Consider the following 24,302-nt stretch of genomic DNA (forward strand, 5'->3'; position numbering starts at 1 on the left):
CACCATTTTATGTTTTTTTATTTTATTATTTTGGATTGAAGCAAGGCTGTACATAGACAGTATTAGAAATTATATATATTATAAGTTATAGGCAAGTTAAAAAAGCTATAAAAGCTATATAATGGAGGTTTTAAACATTTATTCTCCTCTCCTATTTCTCTCCTTTCCCATATTTTTCCGTTTTATTTTTAAATGCATATATTTTAATTGAAAGGCCATGTAAGTTAATGTTTACTTAATTAATAAAAGCAAGCGAGATAATACTTCATCAGGTATGTTAATTTTAATATGTTCATTTAAAGTTTACTTGAATCGAATAAAACCATACAAATCAGAAAGATGGATCAAATGCATTTCAAATGAACAAGCTGCACAAAGTCTGCACCAATTGTCTCTCATGGCTGTTGTGTGTCTAGTTTCTGTAGCCGTATAATTTAATATGAAGGTCAATGAGTTGTCTGAGGAAGCCTCGGTTGGGATAGACACCTCTTCCCTCTTTCACCTTCTGGATCGCCTCCACCAGCGTCATGTTCTGTTTCAGCATCAGATATGCCAAAACTACAGTTGCTGATCGACTCACTCCAACATGACAGTGAACCAGGATTCTGCCTTCAATTAGAAGATAGAGTGCAATGACTCTCAGCTGCAGGAAGGAAGACTGGGTTCGTTTTTGGACACATGCTTACCTCCGTCCTTCAGCGCTGTATGAATAAATTCAGCAGCTTTGTTAAAGTTAACACTCATGTCATATGTGGGTGAATCGTGAGCGTCTATGCCCATGTACGTGATGCCCATGCCATCATAGATCTCGCCGCCACGTCTGGAGCTGTGGGCGCAGTTCAGGACATGAGTGAAGCGATGCCTTCTCATCTCTGAACATTTTTCAGCTATATCCCTAAACAAAAAGAAAATGCATCACACAGGAGTATTACTGAACATACATGTTAAAAAATGTCAGCAGAACACTTGAATTACTTAGTAATGTAACTGATTACATTTCCAACAAATATTTTCAATTGATAATCATTTTCAAACGTTTAAACCAGGCAGGGTTAACCTTCATTTCTGAATTAAGAGTTTAATAATTAATTTTTTTTAAAGCACAGCCACCACAAAATCAGACTTTAACACCTCTTTACACTTTAAGATCATTCAGAGGTTAAACACAGATTTAAAATCATAACAAAAATGATTTAATAGCTATAAAACGGCTTTTGAAATCAATTCTTTCCATACAGGAAACACTGGCATCTAACAGTTTATCTTAAAAAATTAGAAGAAGAAAAAAACAAAGACATAAACCCAAATAGGAAATAAAACAGTGATTGAATAAACGTGACCTATTCTGTGTCCTAAGCTCCTGAAACACTGGTGTCTCACAGTTCAAAGCAGTCATTGCAATTTGGGAAATATATCAGTTATTATGTAAGTGAAAAAAATCAGATGTAATCTTAAAAAAAAAAAAAGATAGGTAACTGTAATTTAATTACACGTTTTTTTCTAAGTAACTGTAACTGATTACAGTTACATTTTCTTTTAATAAAATTATGTAATTCTGTTAAGGTTTCATGTAACTAGTTACTCCCCAACACTGTTAGTAAATGCTCTGTTCTTTACAGTAGAAAATATCATATCACTGTTGCCTACATATCACAATTTTGAAGTGCTTGATCATCTAAAATGTTCTTTGGGTGGCAAAGTTAGTTATTAAATGTAGTTATTAGCTACTACATTTAATATATAGTATTTCTATAATCTTTGTTATTAGTCCTTTATAGAGAAACAGTGCCCTCTTGTGTTCAAAAGCATGCACTACATTAGGAACAGCAGCAGACTCGTTGTGCAGATAACTACACAACTTTACTAATAAGCATTAAAAATACGTTTTGTAAAAAAAATGTTGTTTTTACACATATGTAAGATATAAAAACGTATTAAGTAGGAAAAACTGCTTTTTGCTTACATGTTGCCTATGTAAAGGTTCGGCCAGACTTCATCTGCGTTAGTGTTGATGGCTCTTCCAGAGATCAGAAGACGTTCAACTTCCATCACCGCTAAACCCGGAGAGGTGAAGTCAACCCCCGGCTGAGATGAACGGGAGGTACCGGCGGAAAACTGAGACCTGTACGACATTTTAATGTGTAAATGTGCATTTGGTGTGCGCTGCTTTTGGTAATATTGCAATAAATATAAGTTGTTTCGGTTGATTTAAAGCGCACGACGCTTTATCAGGCCCGTTAAAGTTAGTCAGACTGTCCGTTCACAGTGTGCGTGAGTAAAAGCCGTGTTTTGGATGCCACTGCAGGGCTTATTTTAGGAAGAGTCTCTTGGCTCTGTGCGTTCACAGCAGATCATTTACACATGCAATACTGTGATCCGCTCGATGATTTACTGACCGTTTGCTTTATCTACAGGTCATTTCTCACCGGCCTTATACTTTTGTTGATAATACAACAACAATTACACCTTTTAAGGCGATACAGAAAGTTTATAACTGTAAATTTAACAGAAATTGACATGAATTAGTGGATTGTTTCTAGGTGGTCAGGTAGAAAAAAATAGAAATTATACTTCATTTCAGTAGTATAAAGTAAAATTGTGAAAATTCTCATTGACTTACATTTTTTAAATGTTCATCTTTTAAATTAATGGCGTAGTATTTGAATCCATACCACTTATCAGTTATGTTATTGGTCCTCTTACATACATTTATTTAAATACTGAATTGTGATTGGACTGCTTACTTACCTTATTTACATACTGCATTGTGATTGGCCTTCCAGTTCCGTACGCACTGGAGCCGTTATTAACGGCTCTGGTACATACACATAATAATCCTATCAGTACATAATCAATACAGTCAGTCATCAACAGTGTTGCCAAGTCCGCGGTTTTCCCGCGGAATTGGGCAGTTGCAGGATGTTTTTCTATCCGCGGGTTTAAGCGAACCCAATAACGTGATATTTATCCCCTAAAATGAGTATTTTCCTGGTGAATCCCATCAAAAAAACGTGCATTTAACCTCAACGGACTGTAATTTTTTTTTACCGAGCGATCCACCTCGAAACGTGATTGGGCGGGTTTTGTTGTGAAAACCTGGCAACCCTGTCCCTGATCAGCCAGTCTGACTCGGATGTCATGTTACGACATTTTGTGGGCAAAAAGGTACATTGTCTATTTATGTATATAGAGCATCTCATACAGAAAAATCACTTTAAAACCAAGCAGCTCCCTGCTGGTCATCGCTACAATTAGCCTATGTTTGAAACTTGAATCTTTCGCCCGCGAAAATATAAGTATAATACCAAATTGTGCCCGCATTTACACAAAACCAAAGCATAAATCTTTGTATAACTTATCATTTCTTTCATAAATTGCAAGTATAATTGTTTATGTTTTGACCATATTAGGATTCAACAATACATTACAACCTTACTGATAAATTATATATTTTGGCAATAACAAACTACATATTTTTTCTGTTCTTTATGGGAAAGAACGGAGTATCTTAAGGTTTGCAAATAGGTTATAAAAAGTGAAGCTACTAATAAATGTAAACAAATTCATACATCTTCTACAGAAATATTAGAGCCAATGACACAATCTGTTGAATTGAATGTGTTGATTTTTAATATGAGACCCTACAGTCAGTTGACCTTTATTCAGTCCTACAACATGATAGAGAAAGAGTCCCTGCTTGTGTTCGAAAACATGCATTACATGGGGACTTCAGCAGGCAGGCTTTTGGTCCTTGCTTGGGATTTGTGTTTTCAATATATTCGTTATACAAATATACTTTTCTTTTTTCCTGTAAAGATTAATCTAATAAACAATTTCAGGTATACATAAGAGAACATTTACAGAAAGAGAGAGAGAAAAGCACATACAGTAAAGATAAACATGGAATCCGAGACTTCATGCAGAGCTCAGTTGATTTGCAGTTTTTTGTATTTGAGATACTTCTCAATTGTGGTATGAAAAAGCACCTGCTGATATTATGGCACTGTTTTTCCCGGTTACAAAACAGACATATAATCCGTGTGGTAAGAGGAAGACCTGTTGAACGGTCCATGATGTCAGTGACTTTGGTGCAAAGTATTAAATGTATTGAAGTTAAAGGGAACTTTTATTCCATGGAGAAGTGCTGATGTTCTGTCTATAATCCACATCCCTGCTCCAGTCCTTCAGATATAAACTGTACATTATTTCTTTGTCTTTTTTAAAAAAAGGCCCTCTGTTTGACTGTATACAGGCCGACAGAGGGCTTCTGCCACCTGAACACTTGACACAGATGCATTGAATCAGCTACAGATCAGTAGTCACACAAACAAAAAATAGCCAAAAGTCCTCTGAACTGCAGGCTGTAAACAATCATGTTAACACTAAGACTTGTACTAAAGAATGATTTGAGATACAGGTAAACAATCAAAGGAAGTGACCACAGCAGATGAAGTAAGTGCAGGCTTCATTGACCATGCACCAATGGTTTGATGAATGCATTTTTCAACATATCAAGAGTTTGTCTTTTTATAAAATAGCCTAGTATACATCGAAGCCTTGGAAAACCATGATTTGCTACTCACTATTGCTTGTTAGAGGCAAGTGGTAGTGAAGGTTTGTCAACTTTTAATAGTATACTAACATGAAGATGGTCTCAAAGCTAACAAATATGGTCTAAAATCCAAAAAATGCCATTTCTTAATTTAAGGGGTCTTTGAAATCCAGATGAGGCCTGGAAAAAGAGTAACGAGACATGAACTATGGCTCCAATTGCAGTGTGAGAGTTGGACGGAGATCCGTCCAAGATTTGGGTTTGTAATACTCAGTTTGGACGAGACCGAACCACGATCTGAATCAAAAACTGGCATGTGTAATCAGTTAAGAGTCCAGTCACATTTACTGTTATGACATTTTTTCTGTGAAATCCAATAATTTCAGTAGGAATCTCCAAGATTGGGAATTTAAACATTAATCAACAGAAATTGTGCATTGCATGCATTGGAAAATGGACCTTTTTGATGCTGAAATTTGACTAATTTCCATGAGGAATGTGACTGAATGGAACTGATGAACAGAAAACTGGTGAAATTAAATTGAGTGAATAAGATATAACAAGATATTTTACAATAAAATCAAGAATGTATTGGTGTAATAGCAGTGCTAAACAATATCCCAAGTGCAAAAGGTTCTGATTTTGAGAAGTTGTGCTACCAAAAACCCATGGAAGTATTAAAATGTGGTTGAATTAGCTCTGTTTTATCCTTTCAGTCTGCCTAGGATCAAGAAAAAAAAAAAAAAAGAAAGTCTTAAGATGGTGTTATGCAAAGAGACTTATGTTTAATTCTGAGCAGATATCAGACTGCCGCTGCTCTTTGCTGGATGACAGAAGGCTGGTTTGAGTATGGCACTGCAATGAATAGGACATTTTGCGCCTGTATTTCAACTAATTCATTACCATCAGTAGGGTAAATGACCCCAAAACACACAAAGTTAATGCTGGCAAACTAACTGGCCACTGTGAAAATCCTAATCTGTTATCATGAGAAGATATCATAAAAAAAAAGAAAAACCAGAACCATCGTAATTAATCCACTCTGTTATTAGAAAGCCTTTTTCTCAAGGCGGTCCAAGATGGCCTGGATCTTCTGGACGGCGTCTTTGCGAGCCTGACGAACGACGTCCTGCCCTTTGGTCTCCACCGAGTCCAATTCCAGCAGCTCTTTTGTCAAAAGTTCCTCCAGGTACCGGTAGCTCTTGTCCGTCTTTTTCCCTACAAACTCATCCACGTCCTCTTGGAGGAGCTGAACTTTGGCCAGAACCTGCTGAACTCGAGCCAGGCTGGGATTATCGCTTAATGGGGCAGGAGTGGGCGATCCTTGGCGGGAAGACGTTGGAGGTTGATCATTCTGGGCTGGTTTTGGCTCGGGTCCTGCACATCCGGAGGGAGCCTTGTTGTAGATTTGAGGCGGAGCGCTGAACTGGGCAGCTTTGGGTGGAGGTGGAGTTGGATTTGGAGTGCTGGCTCGTTGTTTGGGGCCTGGAGGCTGGTTTCGAGGGTGCATATGAGGCTGACTGTGATATGGTGGATCCTGTGAGAGAGATGTTTATTTAGATAAAAAAAATATTTAGGCAAAGCTCTACATATTATACAATATGCCAATTCCAGTTTTGCATGTGTTAAATCCAAAATATACTAGGTTTTTACAAGTAAGCTAAAGTATATGTATAGTGCATGTGATAATTTTCATTAAACGCAAACTATAGGCCTATGCGTGTAATCTGATTTTTCTAGCCGTGCATTCTCTATATGCTATTGATGAGAGAAGCAAAGTTTTTCAAAGCTCCGAATCAACGGATTCGTAAAATTGTTTACTGCTTTAAAGAGCTAGACTTTTTTTTTTTTTTTTACAAATCAATGGCAAATGTTTTCATGAAAGTGTAACTTATTCAATGTAAAGTGCAAATAATTGGGGCCGTGTCCACATGGAGGAGCATTTAGCTCTATATGTAAAGATGTTGTATCATAACAACGTTGGGTCCAGATGGCGCAATTTTTTGAAACCGGGTCCAAGAGTGGATAAATCTAAAAACAACACAGACATTAACACAGATTAATAAATGTATTGTTCCATGTTCGTTCGTATCCAGCGCACAAGGTTTATCCAAATTTTCTCAATTTTTTGTTCATCTCTGTGGCAGAATTACAGTGCCACATACTGGACTGGCATGTATACTATATCATTTTGTGTTGCTTTTGTGATTTTTGTGTATGCAGATAATTCTTGAGATTGGATAGAGAAGGCTCTGAGCTGCATACATTTGCTAGTGTTCATGTCAAAACTGAAGTAGGTTATACTTGGGGCTTTATAATAGGATAATTCAATGGATTGTTTTTAACAGCTGAAGTATGAGATTAAGATTCTACTGATTTTGATGAACTCTGATTCCTTGCAAGAACCAGACAAACACTTTTAAAATGATGAATATGCAACTATCCTTGTTTGAGAGTTGAAAACAGGAAATCTGAGCATTGTGGTGTACAGTAACTTGTTCTGATAGTGGGAGAGTTGAGCTCTGGGAGGGTTACACAGAACCTAGCAGACTCTTTAACTGTTAAATAAGCCTTCCCACTGCGTTTATGCCAAAGTGCCAGTCAGAATGTTTACTTGCACTTTACAAGTCCAATATCTGTCGGACTTATGCAATAATTTGTCTTCATAAAATGTAATGTAAATGTTTTACTCTAAAACTGAAGTAACAAATCCAGATTTATTTTGGCCTCACCATGGCCTCGCTGTTTTACGCTTGCTCTTAAACTCACTTTAGCTTGATTAAAAAAACATTTCAATCTAAAACTGAAACCTATTTTGATAATTTCTATGACAGACCATAATCTTTAAAGTAAAAATTATTAATCATTATAAATTATCAGTCATTATTTACATGGAGAAGTCCAGTATGGTGACAAATTAATTCTTCCCTCAAAATCAGGTCTCCATTAGGACCCCAGTTCATCACACTGGTTTAAATTACTTTTAACGGTTTCGCTCTTTAGTGCCTGATTCCAGTTCCTACCACATCATGTTATGAACATCAATGCTGTTTAACCTCTTATAACAACCATTCATTTCTGTTTTAGTTTGCTTAAGAACTAGCTCCACGCATTCTGTTTATTATTATTTACAGGCCTCCAAAATACTCTCCAGCCTTTGTTGAAGAGGTCACAGAAATGTTATCAATGATTTCCTCAGAGTTTGACTGTTTTGCTATTGCAGGGGATTTTAATATTCACATAGATAATTCAGAAAACAAAACTACAAAAGAAATGATAACGGTTCTAAACACTTTTGACTTGACTCAGCATGTGCATGGACCCACACACAAAGGTGGACACACTCTAGACTTAATCATCAGTAAGGCTATAAACATTTCATCCATTGTTATTAAGGACATAGCACTATCTGATCATTTCTGTATTTTCTTTGATATTTTGATGTCTGCTACAACTGAATCTAGATCGGTCTCTGTCAGAAGGAGATGTATTAACGAGAACACAAGAGTACTATTTATGGAGGATATATCTTTAACACCAAGCATTTCTGCAGACTCTGTTGATACTCTCCTTGATTCATTCAACTCAAAAGTTAAGAATGTTATTGATGATATTGCTCCAATAATAATCAGAAAGAAAACAAACAGACAGAAATCAGTTTGGAGAAGATCAACAGCAGTTCAGACTATGAAAAGACAATGCAGAAAAGCAGAGCGGATGTGGCGGAAGACAAAACTTGAAATTCACTATAGCATCTACAAAGACAGCCTTCATGCTTTTAATGTGAAACTAGCCACAGCTAGACAGAATTTCTTCTTAAACCTTATAAACAGTAACTTAAATAACACTCGTACTCTTTTTGCCACTGTTGAGAGACTGACAAACCCCCCAAGTCAGATTCCCAGTGAAATGCTCTCAGACAGCAAATGCAATGAGTTTGCATCCTTCTTTTCTGAGAAGATCACCAATATCAGGAAGGCGATTAGCACATCCTCACGTAATGCAGAGGTCAGACAGATTCGGCCACAATATCAAAAAGATACTATGTCTATTTTTGAAGCAATTGATAGCAAAATTCTATAGCAAAAGAAGACATAATGCAGCACCTAAAATCGTCAACCTGCTATCTTGACACACTTCCCACATCTTTTTTCAAAAATGTGTTTAACTGCTTAGAAGCAGATCTTTTAGAAGTGGTGAACGCCTCACTTCTTTCTGGGACATTTCCAAACTCCTTAAAAAATGCAGTTGTTAAGCCCCTCCTGAAAAAGAGCAATCTTGATAACACCATTTTGAGCAATTTTAGCAATATCTAATCTTCCTTTTATAGGTAAAATTATAGAAAAGGTAGTTTTTAATCAGCTGAACAAATACTTTCACTCAAATGGATACCTGGACAATTTTCAATCTGGTTTTCGACCGCATCACAGCACAGAGACAGCACTCATTAAGATAATAAATGATATTCGCTTAAATTGTGACTCTGGCAAAATATCGGCGCTGGTATTGCTAGATCTCAGTGCTGCGTTTGACACTGTTGATCATAACATACTACTAGAGAGACTGGAAAACTGGGTCGGGCTTTCTGGGATGGTGCTCAAATGGTTCAGGTCATACTTAGAAGGGAGAGGTTATTATGTGAGTCTAGGAGAGCATAAGTCTAAGTGGACGTCCATGACATGCGGAGTCCCACAAGGGTCAATTCTTGCACCGCTCTTGTTTAGTCTGTATATGCTTCCCCTAAGTCAAATAATGAGAAAGAACCAAATTGCCTATCACAGCTATGCTGATGATACCCAGATTTACCTAGCCTTATCTCCAAATGACTACAGCCCAATTGACTCCCTCTGCCAATGCATTGATGAAATTAATAGTTGGATGTGCCAGAACTTTCTTCAGTTAAACAAGGAAAAAACTGAAGTCACTGCATTTGGAAACAAAGATGAAGTGTTCAAGGTGAATGCATACCTTATCACACCAGTCCTCAGGTCCTTACACTGGCTTCCAGTTACATTTAGGATTGATTTTAAAGTACTTTTACTCGTATATAAGTCACTAAATGACCTAGGACCGAAATATATTGCAGATATGCTCACTGAATATAAACCTAACAGAGCACTCAGATCATTAGGATCGAGTCAGTTAGAAATACCAAGGGTTCACACAAAACAAGGGGAGTCCTCCTTTAGTTACTATGCCGCCCGCAGTTGGAATCAGCTTCCAGAAGAGATCAGATGTGCTAAAACACTGGTCACATTTAAATCTAGACTTAAAACTCATCTGTTTAGCTGTGCATTTATTGAATGAGCACTGTGCAATGTCCGAACTGATTGCAATATATATTTTCACTGTTTTTTTTTTATTTAATTTTATGTAAAATCATTTTCTTACTGTTTTAAATTCATTTTAAGTAAGTACAGTTTTAATAATTTTAAAAGTTTTAAAATTGCTTGTTTTATTCTTGTTATTATTTTTCTTCATTACTATTTTACTTTCTTTTATGTAAAGCACTTTGAATTACCATTGTGTACGAAATGTGCTATATAAATAAACTTGCCTTGCCTAGCAAAGCATACAGAAACCTGATTAGCTTGATAGCTCAGTTTATATATCACGTTCACAGTAATCTATAATGTATTTCCCAATCCCAAACAACTTAAAGAAAAAACATTAAAAACGTTAACTTTTATACCACTTTATTACATGCTTGTAAAACATCACAAATACCTTGTGCTCATATGGAGGTGGTGCGGGTCCTTGCCATGGTGGAGGGTGAGGTGGTCGTACATGGTTATAGTGGCCATGTGGTGTCTGGGTATTGGGCGGCCATTGCTGTTGGGGCGGTGTGTGCACGTACCCTCCAGAGTGGGACCAGGCCTCGTGCTGGGGTCTCGAGAGCATGGGCTGCTGGTTGGGGTAGGGAGCATTCGGAGGGCATCCTTCTCCATAGTGTGGGTATGATCCTGCTGGGTAGCCAGGGGCCTATAACAGGAGAAAGAAGGAAGTGATGAAACAGAAGAAGAATCCTGTGAAAGTTAGTAAGTCTCTTAAAATATCAGATAATATGACAATATTAGTTCAGATGTGGTGATGACAAAATATCATGTGGTGCAACTCCCAAAAACTTTTGTTAAAAATATAACTAAAAAACTATATTTAAAAACACCAATCACAATGTGGATACCCCATTATATATATATATGTGTGTGTGACCCAGGACCACAAAACCAGTCACAAGGGTACATTTTTTTAGAAACTGAGATTTATACATCATCTGAAAGCTAATTAAATAATCTTTCCATTGATGTATGGATTGTGAAGATAGGACAATATTTGGCTGAGATACAACTTTTAGAAAATCTGGAATCTGAGGGTGCAAAAAAATCTAAATATTAAGAAAATAACCATTAAAGTTGTCCATTTGAAGTTTATAACAATGCATATTTGTAATGCATATTTTGCACAATGCAAAAATTAAGTTTTGATATATTTAAAGTAGAAAAATGTTTACAAAATATCTTCATGGAACATGATCTTTACTTAATATCCTAATGATTTTTGGAATAAAAGTAAAATCTATAATATTGACCCATATATTTTTGGCTATTGCTACAAATATAGCCCAGTGACTTAATAGTTAAGGTTTTGTGCCGTGTTCACATAAACACACACAAACATTGAATTAGCTATTAGCTTTTATTTTTCATATTTCCTGTTTTCATTCTACCAATTTTGTTGTGCTCTCATTTTTATTACTTTTTAATATTCTTATTGATCTTTCATTTATTTCTATTTTAGTTTCAATAATTTTATAACTTCACCTTATTTAAATTACAGTGTTTAAAAAGGCAATTAATGTTTGTCGATTTAAGAGTTTTTCCATTTCGTTTTTATATATATATATATATATATATATATATATATATATATATATATATATATATATATATATATATTTTTTTTTTATTCTTTTAATTCTGAAAAATATTTTAGTTAACAATGGCAAAGCTGTTACACATGTATTCAAGGTTTAAGAAAAATGTTACTACTTTCTACTTGATTATTAAATTCACAAAACAGTTATCTAGACTTTTTATTTTTTTGAAAATAGTTTTTTTTAGAAGCACATGAAACCAACATGAATAGAAAGAATACATTACTAAGTACTTGGCACATGTGTTTTAAAGTAGATTTTTAATTTATTTTTCCTTTACTTTATTATGCACACTTATTCGCCATGGACCCAAAAATGTAACATTCCTGTATTGTTTACCCCTTGGCAGTGAGGTACTGGGTAGGGGGGAGGAGCTGAACCCCCTGCATTTTGCTCAGGGCAGGTCTGGCCATGATACTGAGGCGGTCTTGAAGGAACCTGGTCACTGCAGTAGAAGGGGTTGGAGGGATGGAGCATACTCGAGGAGTACTGTCCTGGATTGTACACCCCATTGGGATAGGCTGACATTGCCTGAAAAGGGCACAGCAGAATGAAGCAGGGTAAGTCTGCTGTGTATTTGATTGACAGAGGGTGTTACATAAGCCTGAAATGTCTGCAGTACCTGGGGATTGTATGACGCGTGTCCATTGACCTCTGTTCCAGAGGGGTACGTGCTGCCATAAGGTGCTGCCGTTTGTGACTGGGGATACCAATAATTTGAGTAGCCGGGATACTGAGATTCCTGAAATAAAATTGGGTCCATGCAGAGACGGTTAGAGTCTATAAATATAGATACAGAACTTATATATATATATTAGACACACACACAGGCCTATAAATAGATAGATTAGAAACAATATAATTTTTTTTCTTTCTTGCATTAATCTGTTAAATGTGTTCAGAGGTACAGTCATGGCCAAAAGTTTTGGAAGTGACATTAATTTTTGCGACAAAAAGTTTGCAGCTTCAGCGCTTGTGGTTTTCATTCACATAGTTTCTAGATTATTATGTAGAGTGATCAGATGCATTTGAAATAATTGCTAAAAGTTTCATTAGCAGAAAAATGAACTTTTCACAAAAAAAAAAAAAAAACAATTTCACAGGTTTCTTTTTTTTTATCCAAGCAAAATTAGCAGCTAACATTAATTGACTAATCATATCAGCAGCACATGTGAAAGTGTGAAATTTCAGTATTCGGTACCGATACCAGTGAAAATCCACGGTTCTCTGTACCAATTTCGGTACCAAAGCAAAACACAAAAATATGCTAATTAAAAAAAAAATAACTTTTTAGCACTAAAAATAAAACCAATGCCATTCTTTATACTTATTTACAATTGTGTTTAAAGTTTTTCTACAAGTTATATAATTATGAAAAACAGTAAACAAGTTTCACCCAAATTTAATTTGTCTTTTAATTTATTAAATATAAACATTTTATTTTTGGTAAATAAAGGGGATTTGCTATTAAAATTAAAACATGGAAGAAATATTGTGATTTATTTCTTTAAAAAATAAAGTTTTATAAATTTTTTCAACAGTAGTAGCAGTATCACATACATTTTACTAAATAATGTAAAAATTAACTTTTAGGCCTAATGAATGCATATTTGTCATTTTAACTGAACTTAAGACTGGTGGTGATGCTTAAGATATTTTTGGTCATTGAGGGTTTCTGTAAAAAAAAAAGTAATGATCAATTAATTATTATTAAAAGATAATACTACTTCTAATTCTACTATCATACTAATGTATATACAATGCACTATGAATTGATGAGCTGCTGGGTTCATGAATATTAATCACGTTGTCTGCGTTTGGTCAAACTGATTTGCTGAAATCAAAACAGGGATGGTACTAGATCAGCGCCAGCCAATGAAATTGCCATTTGCGCATTAGCAAACCTGTATGTCTTCTGCTTGTACAGGTGCGCTGTGCGTCCATTGAGATGAACTGAAAAGTTCAGATCGCTTGATGGAGAGAGAACTCTGAAGCTCAGATGCTGAAATTAATGCAAGCGTCATGCGCTTCAGTCTATGTAGTAAACGCACGTCTCTGCCATTCATTAATTCACACAGAGACGTGCAGAACACGGATTCATAATTTAAATTTTTAAACTTAATAATTTAAACTTTTGCGGCTTAACATACTGGTCCATATGGAGATTTGATTTGATTAATTTATGCTAACTTTGACAAATTCCATGACTGTCCATATTAAAATGTAAGTTTCATTTTCATGACTGGATTTTGAGATTCAGTCCTCGTTTTCTGCTTCGCGGAAATCATAGCGCTGAACCGGGTTTGAACGGGACCTCGGTACTACCGGTACTTAAAGGAACCTGGTACCGTCACATTTAAAAATTTTTAGTACCGACTTGGTACCGAAGTACCGGGTCTTTTGACAACACTAGTCAGTTAATATAACTGTCATACTAATTAGATCGTAAGAGCAGACTGGTTGCTATAAAAGGAGGGAAAAGGCGCTTCCAATCATTGTCCTCTAATACGTCCTCTATTTCGTGGACATGTCCTCTTTTCAGACCTAAAAAATTGCTAAAGCACTCAAAATGTCCAGGATTTTCTTTTGTTTTCTACAGCCGGCATTCATTATGTGCCGTTTTGATTTACAGCCCTGCGAGGGACTGTTTTATTAATTGTGCTCCTGCTGAATTTCTGACCATTACCGCCTGCTCCCCTGGATTTTTGTGTCCAGGGCTCCTGCAAACATTCTAATACTGCATATAATTTTCCCACATCAGGGAGCCGCTATCAATACGCGGAGTATTTAAATCTCTTTGGAATGAGCGCTTGCTGTTGACTTTCACTTTAGCAATAACTCGCGCTCTGTGAAAAGAAAGATCTGGTAGCTATTTGTCAATGAGCTCATGATCTGTTGAGCAGCAAATCTTCCAGCATGATCTTGTCAGCCATCTCCTCTCAAGCCGTGATCAGTTAAATCTGACTCCTGCAGCTCGTGTTGGATGTATGGTTGTCAAGTCCATTTTTTTTTTCAGATGGAATTGAGCTACTTTTAAACTGTCACCATGAGTTGATTTTCCCCATTTGAAATGTTGCATAAATTACATTTGACTAAAATGCTTTTATTGAAACATTTTGCATTCTGTGATAAAACTGCTAGATGTTTAGTTTTGGAGAGGATGGCCACTGGTTGAAAGCTTTTTAGCTGTGTTTATGATCAATATGCATAACCGTGACTGTTCATGTAAAACGTATTTTAGGTATGGAAATGACATATTTTGAGTTTTGATATTTGGGATATGGTCATTGCGGCCCCCCAGACTTGCGATACAACCGATTTTTCTTTCTAGATAATTTCCTCAATTCACAGATAAACCAGGGTTTGTCTCTAGCTACTTTGGATTTCACAGCTATCAGAGGAAAACTGGATTCCAGAGCAGAATTAAAGAGAGTCAAAAATAAATCATAGGCTTTAATAGCATCCTGCAACAACATGACCTCATCCCATATGATAGAGCTGATGGCTAATTTGAATATTCCAATATTTCTAAGGGTGAAATTTCGATATTTTACATGCACATTATTAGTAATACAAGCTCCAAAGACAGAATGTATCATCTGAAAGACTGGTAAATGGTCAGACACGTCACACCATAACAGCCCTGATGACACTTTATCGTCACATGAGTTAAACAAAATGTTATCTATAAGAGAGGCTGAGTGTGTGGTAACCCTGGTAGGTTTTGTAATTAAAGGGTAGAAATTTACAGAGTACAGGGTATTAAGAAAATCATGTGTAGCAGTGTGATCAGCATGTAAGATATTCAAATTGAAGTCACCGTGTAACAGACAGAGCTTATGTTCCTTTGACATAATATCTAAGTTTGAATCAAGTGCATCAATGAAGGTATTTTTATATCTGAAGCAGGTGGTCTGTAAATGCATCCAATCACAATGCTTTTCCCTTTAAATAAATAACATGAGGGAATTTCAACAAATAGAGATTCTACTAATGTTAGGTTGAAGTCATTACTTAAATCCTTTCTGAGAATATAATTAAATGAATCAGACACGTACAGAGAATCTCCTCCTCTTTTCATTTCTCTACAAGAGTGGATAGCATTATAGTGTGATAGATTATAGAGGTGTGATGTGTCATTACGGAGCCATGTTTCCGTAAATGCTAGAGCTGAGAAGGAGTGTGACAAGGTAGATAAGAAGGTTTAAAAGTGATCAAAGTTTTCTCTGAAGCTACGTGCATTCACATGAATCGTGGAGAACGAGGTTTGATCAGAATGTGTAGGAGACAAACAAGGCCAGAAATTAAACTGCTCTTCGGTATAATATTCACAAATTAACAGAGTTCAGATAATTGTTATTGGAGTCAGGATTCAAAAATGTTTCATAAATTCCAGAGTTGTTGTCAATGTTCAGCTCAAATGGGTACAGAGTCCGTGAATCTATTACGGGTGCTGCGTGTTTCCAGTCACTTGTTATGAGACTAGAGTCAATTGATGTCATAATAAGGAAATGTTAAGATAGTACCTTGTAAGAATGACATCACACCAAAAAGACTAACGTTCCACCAACACATCAGGGTTAATCCTTTCACTGAAGAAACCCGAACAATCCATCGGCAGCAGTGGAAACAGGAGTTCTTGAGACTGAAATTATTCATTTATATTCATCCAGCTGATTTGATTCCCGTATCGCCAAAACCTTCACATCCTCTGGTCGTAATCCATTCGTCTTAATCCACACTTTGCAGTTCCGGGTCCATGTCGACTGAATCTTTCCATTTTTACGTAGTAATCTAGCGTCCTTAGCAATATCGGCATTTTTCTTAGTGAGATGTTCGTTGAGGTAAACTTTCGTGCCCTTCAATTTCCCCCCTTGTCTCAACAGCGCGACTTTGTGTTTGTGGTTCACAAAGCGCACAATGATGGCAGGAGGCCCAAGGATCGTAGAATGACGCTTCATAGGTAGCAAGTGACAAGCAGAAAAGTTTTCACTCTGAACTTCAATATCTTTGCTCACCAAGAATGAAACAACCTGCTGTTCCAGAGATTGGGTCTCTGTCTCCGGTGCATCAGCACCGAGGACTCCCGCCACTGGATCCGCCACCCTCGCATAGGTACGGTGTTTCGTTTCCAAGCCAGTTATAATGAGGTCGTTCATTCTCGTGTGCTGTTCAAGATCATCGATTTGTTTCTCCAACATAGCTACTTTTTCATCTTTCTTCATCAGTAACATCTTAAGCGACTGAATATCAGCTGACAGTTTCTCATTCAATGCCGTCAAGTTTTCCTGTTTAGTTACGTTTCTCAGCGTTAAGTTGATCAGTTCCAGTTGTTCCTCCACTCTTTTCATCTGTGCAATCGTGGGCCCCCCCATACTTGCTTAGGTTGTTTTCAAAAGTGTAATTAGTGTAATTACTGTTAACTGAGAAGTTGCGCAAATCCACGTTTATTTTCAGCGTTTATTTGTGCATCTTCTAAGTTAACAACGGCTCTGTGTAGTAAGCTGCTCGATGTGAAATCACGCACCTGATGGAATTTACCGCTGATTAGAGAACCATCTTTACTGACGAGATGCGCATAACGATCGGCCGATCGTGATCGGAGCACCCCTAATTACCGTCAAGGGATAGATCACCTGAAATTTCATTTGTCATTATTTACTCACTGTTACATTGTCCCTAACTTGTATTAATATCTTTCTTGTTCCCAACACAAAAGAAGATATTTTGAAGAATGTGGGTAACCAAACAGTTGCTGGTCCACATTGAATTTGATAAATACTATGAAAGTCACTGTGAAAAGTCACTGTGGAGCAGCAACTGTCTGGTTTTCCATGTTCCTCAAAATAGCATTTATGTTCAGAAGACGAAAGAAACTCATTCAGGTTTAAAACTACTTTTGAATGAGTCAATGGTTGTATAAAAATAAAACACTATGGCAGAATTGACAGAATTTTTATTTTCTGGTGAACTATTTAACGTTAATAAAACAACAAATCACAAAAGAGAAAAATCACTCACTGCTCTTGATTGAAGAAATTTAACAAGTTGCTTTAGGAATCAGTTTATATTGTGTTTTATTTTGATATTTGTTCATTCAATTTCTTGAATGCTGCTGCTAAATACACCTATTGTACCTGAAAATAAAGCACTGTTTGTTTTATTTGAATATTACGTATAGTTCTAATGTGTATCTTTGTCAGTGTATTCTTTTATCTTTGTTATTAAAAAATAAGAACAAATATTTTTTAATCTTCACCCACTTTGGCCTAAATATCTGCCATTCTTTCTTTTGTTACCTAATTTTAATAAAACTTACTACAATAAAATAATATAGCCTAAACACGGTTACTCATTCCCCTTAAAACCATGTGCCCAAATCACAACACAATACTGCTAATATATATATAGATATATATATATATATATATATAAGGCTCACCTAAAATTTTATAGTAATAGAAATATTAATATTTAATATTAATAGGAATTTAATAGTAAATGGTTAATTACCTACACATTTAAATATTACATAACCTATTTATCAAGTGTCACCACTGTTTTCCTTCTTGTTGTTAGATATTTATTAAAATATTAATAACATCAGGTAATTCCAAGGATATTATTATAAGTAGCTACATAGGCCCTATTAGTAACTATGGCAACACCAGAAAACAAACGGCAAGTGTGATGTGAATTCTCTGACAGAAATAAGAATTGAAAATCATTTCAAAACCATGCTGTAAGGTAAATTCATTCGTTCAAAGTGATCTTTAGATTGGTCTTATTTTATTATCTGGTGATGTTGTCCAATACTGAGTGATATGAACACTGTGTCTGAATGAGTGAGTGCTAGCGGCTCATGAGGCTCAAGAGGAAGTTATTCGGGGAATGAAGACTTAATGTTACTGAGAACACAGTCGAGGTTGATCGACCCTGTGTCTTTTTAAGACATTTAAACCCAGTTACTTAAACTGGGACTACACAAGCTGTGAATAAAACGCTTGCGTGACTCCATACGAGTCATCGATGACGCGTTGTTTTTACGTTAAACTAGGGTTTCAATAACAGTCATACTTAATAGCACTAGTAAACAATACTGTCCATGCAAACACAAGCGTGCGAGACAGAGAGCATGTGGTTTTGCCTGATTTACTAACAAACCCCGCGGGCCATACTGTGGAGTCAGTGGAGTACAGCTCGTTGTTTAGCCGTGTGAGAAAGCTTTAACGTTAAACCTGCCGTACCCCGAGCGTGCTAATTTTCCTATCATACGATAAAAGACTCACCATGCCGTTGTTCCAGTTATTGTTGTCTGAGTTGTAGCTGGAAGGCCAAGATGCCTTGGGATCGGACTGCATCTGCTGCTGGTGCATGATCCACGCAGCCTCTGCTCCGCCTCTGTCGCTGCCCGCTGAGTCGAAAGACATTCGTGACTAAACCCCTAACTCTTTCCGTCCTAAGTTCACTTCGGTCAGTCACAGTTCGGTTTAGAATGAAAGAGGTCCTCTCAAAACTGGTCTGCCACAAAATGATGTAGCTACAGTGCGTCAACTGGATATAGTTCCCATTTGTATTGTATATACTCTGCTGAGGCACGGCGCTGTCATTCGGCTCAACCATAGACAGTAAAAGAAACTCGCCAGCTGACGCCACTTGACTGACAGCTGAACCGACCAATAGGAGACGAGCACTGCGGTGACGCCACTCTCATGTGACAATGGTGGAGTTGGGAAGTCCATTGCTGCGAATCGGTTATTTTCAAGAGATTCGTGTCAGTGATTCTTTTACATTAAAATGTAATCGTCATGTATGTAATTATTTAGAATAGTTTTTTTTTTTTTTTTTTTTTTTTTGATTGTAAATTCGCTTGTCTCCGTTGGTTACATTCATAGGAATATACAATTTATTCCGTTAATATAATATAATTTTAGTTGCTTCGAATAATACTACATTGTAAGAAAAATCTGTATAAAAACTGATTATGTTCTGATTGAAAAGTATTTGTAGAATTCGTGATACGTTTACGGGCATTTCCTTAAACACAAAACTATTCAAGGCATAATTCAAAATACGGGTAAAACCTGTGAAAAATCAACACGGTACATTATGCTGTATTTTTACCATAGACTGTTTTTTACGGACTTTTCCTACAGAGTAAAATCCAATTACATATGTCTCAAAAAAAAAATTGGTTTACGTTTCAGTGAGGGCGGTTTTGTGAACCAGTTCAACCGGTTCATTGAGAAGATCCGACTCAAATGAACGATTCGTTCGCGTTCGCATTATATAATCTAACCTATGATTATAAGTGAATCCAACTAAAACACAGAGAATGCCATTTAACCGGCATTGGTAGTTAAAAAAATAATAATTTAAAGTTAAACATGGGACATTTGGAACAAGCAAGCGAGTTTAAATGGTTAAAATGAACCGGAAGCACTTTCACAGTTACATCCTGAGAAATAAGGATACACATTTGAAATGGTCAAAGGCTCAATACTTTACGTTTAAATAAAATCTCCCAAATGTCAGCAAAATGAATTACATGCCAGGGACTGCGAGCCTCATCGAGGACATTGATAGTAAGTTAACTGCGAAAGAATTAGAAGTCTTTGAGTGCATCACAGTCGTTGTGTAGTGATGTTCGTCTAGCATCTCTGAGCATTTATAAAAGTCATGTGGTGGTAATGTTACATGTTTTAAATAAAAATAGAAATCCTATCCTGATGGCTTTTGTTCTGCAAGATGAACTAGTTCGCATGAATAATAATCGCCTCAGTGCAGACGTTAGTATGATCATATATAATAAATTCATGGGGAAATATTCAAGTTAATCAGTATCCATGTGACTGACGATGCTTTGATTTCCCGTTTGTCAGAGAAACACCTTGTTCTGCTTCGCGATGGAAGAACATTGATTGGGATCCTCAGAAGCATAGATCAGTTTGGTATGTACAGAGGCCTGACGTTGTTAATTTACAAGGAAATTTTTTCATTTCATTCCAAGATATTCCACTGCTTGGTGTTGGGGTGAAGGTCTCAATAAATAAAACATAATTCGTTGTGTAATAATAATGTGATGTGTAGTTTAATCACACTCATGTCAGTCCATACCTGCATGCAAAACTATTCTTAATGTAGTTTGCCTGTACAATAAAAGTCAACGGAGTCTAATGATTTTTTGACCCCAGCATTCATCAGAATATCTTGAGGAAAAGTAAATGTGACCCTGAAGCACAAAACCAGTCTTAAGTTGCTGGGGTGTATTTGTAGCAATAGCCAAAAATACACTACATGGGTCAAAATTACAGATTTTTCTTTTATGCCAAAAATCATTAGTATATTAAGTAAATATTATGTTCCATGAAGATATTTTGTAAATTTCAAAATGTAACTTTTGATTAGTAATATGTATTGCTAAGAATTCATTTGGACAACTTTAAAGGTGATTTTCTCAATATTTCTATTTTTTTTGCACCCTCAGATTCCAGATTTTCAAATAGTTGTATCTCAGCCAAATATTGTCCTATTTTCACAAACCATACATCAATGGAAAGATTATTTATTCAGCTTTCAGATGTTAAAAATATCAATCTCTGATGTAGTCCAGGGTCACAAATGAGAAAAGGGAATGTCATTTTTGGGTGAATTAAGCCTTTTTAGACCAGTAATGAAGTGCAAAGGAAATTGACAATATTCAGTACTGTAAAATTTACAATTATGTTTCAAAAGTGAACTTGTTACATTACTTTTGTTTTTCCACAGCTAATTTAGTTTTGCATCAAACTGTTGAACGTATTCACGTTGGTAAGAAATTTGGTGACATACCTCGTGGGATATTTGTCGTCAGAGGAGAAAATGTGGTCTTGCTTGGAGAAGTAGTAAGTACATGTGTTCATTCTGCCCTTGGAAAGATTTATGACTGTGTATGAAGAAGCAACATTTCATGAAGGTAACAATCCTAAATCTTGCCACTACTAACTGAACTTTCACCTTGTGCTGTGTTTTCCTTCCAGGATCTGGATAAAGAGTGTGATCAGATCCTCCAGCGAGTTTCCATTGAGGAGATCCTGGAGGAACAGCGGACAGAACAGCAAGCCAAGCAAGAGTCAGAGAGACTGAAGCTACAGGCGGTCAAAGAGCGAGGCTTATCCATCCCTAAAGCTGACACGCTAGATGATTTCTGAAACAACTTTTAGTTCTTTTTGGATGATTTAATTGTTTTATTTGATGGTTTTGTTTGATTTGAGACGACATTCTGTCCTGTCCAATGATAGAAGAGTGAGTCTCACGAGATTGTGACTTCAAGATTTAGTTTCACTAGTTGCTGTAAAGCCATGTTTTGAGAATCGCCCACCATCTTTGTTTCTTTTATGGCAGATGCCATAGTAAAATGAAGGATGGAGCACCCAACTGAAGCACTTGGCCTGTTGGCTTTTAGTTTAAACCACAATAATGGTATACAAGAAAATACGTTTATTTCGGTGTTCACTATGTTCTGGATATGACGCTATGGTTATTAAGTTGGTATATTATGTAAAATACATGAAACAACACTGAAAATATTTTTGTTCTATTAAACCTATTTTATACCAGTGAAAATCTACTTTTCATTTATTGTTTCACTCTACTTGCCTCTGAGAAACCACATTTAGTTTTGACGTAAAATGATTTATGATGATTGATCTGCAGAAGTGTTTTTAGAAGATAATAAACAAGGTTTTAAAACGTTATAGTGTATTTACATTAGATGTTTGAATAGGATATAATATTATTAAAAAATATATAATTAATATTATTTGTTTAATCTTCCGTATGGGTTTAGTAAATGCTCGCACAGTGGCCCAATAAGGATTTTCATGTGAAGCATGTCCTTGCATTAATCGGTAGCTAGGGGGTGATTTTGCCTTTGTTCTGTTTTGAGGCAAAAGGTGTCAGAGAGAAGGACATCACAGATTAAAGCTTCTGTTAGACACAAGCTAAATTGGCACAGCAGTGTTACTGCTCACATGTTCACATAGGCTACTTAGAAGAGGACCACATCTACAGTTAATACGTTACACTAAATTGCAGATTTATTATAGTGAGTCTAATAATTTTGCCTATGCAAAATTAGGTATGTATAATAGTTTTCACTTAGAAATTGAAAATATATATTTTCAACTTAGAAAAATCATGTTTGTAGGGCAGATCATACTGTTTTCATGTTTGTAGGGCAAATCATACGGATTTTCTATCCTCTCTTCCAGTCCTGATTTCAGTATGTACGCGGACACAAATCTTCATGACGTCTTGAGTTTTGGCACTATTTTCAAGACTGAAAATTTATAAAAAATATACTAACAGCTCAAATATTTACCTGAAATTTACGGGGTTTTTTTTACGTTTCTTCATTGAATCGATTTATAAAAGCGATACCACAAATCGCATTTGTGTTGGTCATCAGTGATTTAACTTGTTTATTGCCTAATCACAGCTGTGTTAAAATGCATATTGCTTAATTTGAGTTTAAATACTGTTTGTAGTTTCTGCGCGGGAATGTATATGTAGGCTACTTTCAAAGTCCTAATCAAAAGTTGCTCAATTAGCCAAAGTACACAAAACTTATAACAGCCATGTAAATGTATTGCTGAGTAAAAATGGCCAGCGTTTAACTCAAAACAGAGTGTAATTGCTCTCCTTTGCAATTTATCGGCCTTGACTTTTAATCCCGGGCTATCCCAGTTTGTACCGACTGAATGAGCGGGAGCGACATGAATGTGCTGCTATCAGATATCCTTTGACAGCCATGCATGCTTGTTCTCAGTCCCGTGCGTCACAGCTGCATTTAGACACGCCCCTTCCAAGCGCTTGTTGAATAGGAATGACAAGGAAACATGACAAGCGCTGGAGAGGAATCTCATATACTGTTATAACCGCACTCGTGCTCGCATACCTTTACATCGCTACGCCAATTGAATGCCGCTGTAAATCTGAACGGAGCCACGGGGAAAACCGCTTGGGACCCAGCCAAAAATTACAACTGAAAGCAGAAACCCAGCCCTGCTTCGATTACGCACCGAGAGAGGGAGCACGCTGATAGTGACAGCGGCACCTCAACAACTCATCTGCGATCGACCGGGCGATACTCGATCCGTCTTCTCTCGTGCAGCCTCAGAGGATGTAGAGCTCGGCCTGCAGTCTCTGGCATGTTCGTTTTCACGGGACTCGACGCATGTGGCTCGTTTGAACAGGCAATGCCTTCCTTACGCGTTTTGTGGCGCAAACTACAACAACCGCACGCGTACGCCAGCGATTCGTTGTTTTACTTGTCTATACGTGTGTTGATAGTTTAAAATGCCTAGGTTTTTGATTTAAATACTTTTGCACGGACGGAAAATAGCGTATTTGGCTGGGAGGAGCAATAAGGAGCTCTGTCTACTCTTCCACGGCAGTATCACGGAGGGTTATTTTGATGGAGCTGGAGAATATTGTTGCAAACACGGTACTCCTGAAGGCAAGAGAGGGTGAGTACAGGAAAAACTACCGCAAAAATGTGATTTTATCGTGCTTGAATCTCAAGTACTTTGCTAGGTTTTACCGCTGCTCGTGCACCTATCGTGATGATGTAATCTCGAGCAGACGCTGTATGGATTTATCCTGGAACATTGTTTCAAACACCTCCAGCGGCGCTTTCATCTGTAACCGACGTCAGAACGCCAGCGTCACAATGCTGTTACATTGTGACAGTTGGTAGGTGTTACATGGTCTAACGAAGGAAAACATCAAGCTCCTAAATCCGTTGTACGCGTCGTGTTTTTTATCAGTACAAAA

At 36.6% G+C, this 24,302-nt stretch overlaps 4 protein-coding genes across 5 annotated transcripts in view; 2 read left to right on the forward strand and 2 right to left on the reverse strand.

Annotated features, from left to right (window-relative positions):
- Positions 1-263: 263 nt before the first annotated feature.
- Positions 264-2,330, reverse strand: LOC132097105 (dual specificity protein phosphatase 26-like). The gene is made up of 3 exons (XM_059502729.1): positions 1,964-2,330; positions 687-895; positions 264-609 (listed from the first exon to the last, which is right to left on the reverse strand). Exons 1-3 carry the CDS (start codon positions 2,131-2,133, stop codon positions 413-415), a joined length of 576 nt encoding a protein of 191 aa, XP_059358712.1. The 5' UTR covers positions 2,134-2,330; the 3' UTR covers positions 264-412.
- Positions 2,331-3,607: 1,277 nt separating this feature from the next.
- On the reverse strand, positions 3,608-19,113 carry LOC132097492 (BAG family molecular chaperone regulator 4-like). The gene is made up of 5 exons (XM_059503230.1): positions 18,776-19,113; positions 12,109-12,228; positions 11,826-12,017; positions 10,280-10,534; positions 3,608-6,089 (listed from the first exon to the last, which is right to left on the reverse strand). Exons 1-5 carry the CDS (start codon positions 18,914-18,916, stop codon positions 5,601-5,603), a joined length of 1,197 nt encoding a protein of 398 aa, XP_059359213.1. The 5' UTR covers positions 18,917-19,113; the 3' UTR covers positions 3,608-5,600.
- Positions 19,114-19,913: 800 nt separating this feature from the next.
- Positions 19,914-22,091, forward strand: LOC132097493 (U6 snRNA-associated Sm-like protein LSm1). Its single transcript, XM_059503231.1, has 4 exons — positions 19,914-20,071; positions 20,369-20,437; positions 21,255-21,370; positions 21,506-22,091. Exons 1-4 carry the CDS (start codon positions 20,026-20,028, stop codon positions 21,674-21,676), a joined length of 402 nt encoding a protein of 133 aa, XP_059359214.1. The 5' UTR covers positions 19,914-20,025; the 3' UTR covers positions 21,677-22,091.
- A 1,081-nt stretch (positions 22,092-23,172) lies between these two features.
- The window catches only part of LOC132097494 (G protein-coupled receptor kinase 5-like), a 50,950-nt gene continuing 49,820 nt past the window's right edge, over positions 23,173-24,302 (forward strand). For both annotated transcript variants that reach the window (XM_059503233.1, XM_059503232.1), the window contains exon 1: positions 23,173-23,995. In XM_059503233.1, coding sequence (XP_059359216.1) covers positions 23,944-23,995 — 52 coding nt within the window. In that variant the 5' untranslated portion in view covers positions 23,173-23,943. The remainder of the gene's footprint in view (positions 23,996-24,302) is intronic.

This window comes from Carassius carassius, chromosome 21, assembly GCF_963082965.1.
Source record: "Carassius carassius chromosome 21, fCarCar2.1, whole genome shotgun sequence".
Classification (NCBI taxonomy): Eukaryota; Metazoa; Chordata; class Actinopteri; order Cypriniformes; family Cyprinidae; genus Carassius; species Carassius carassius.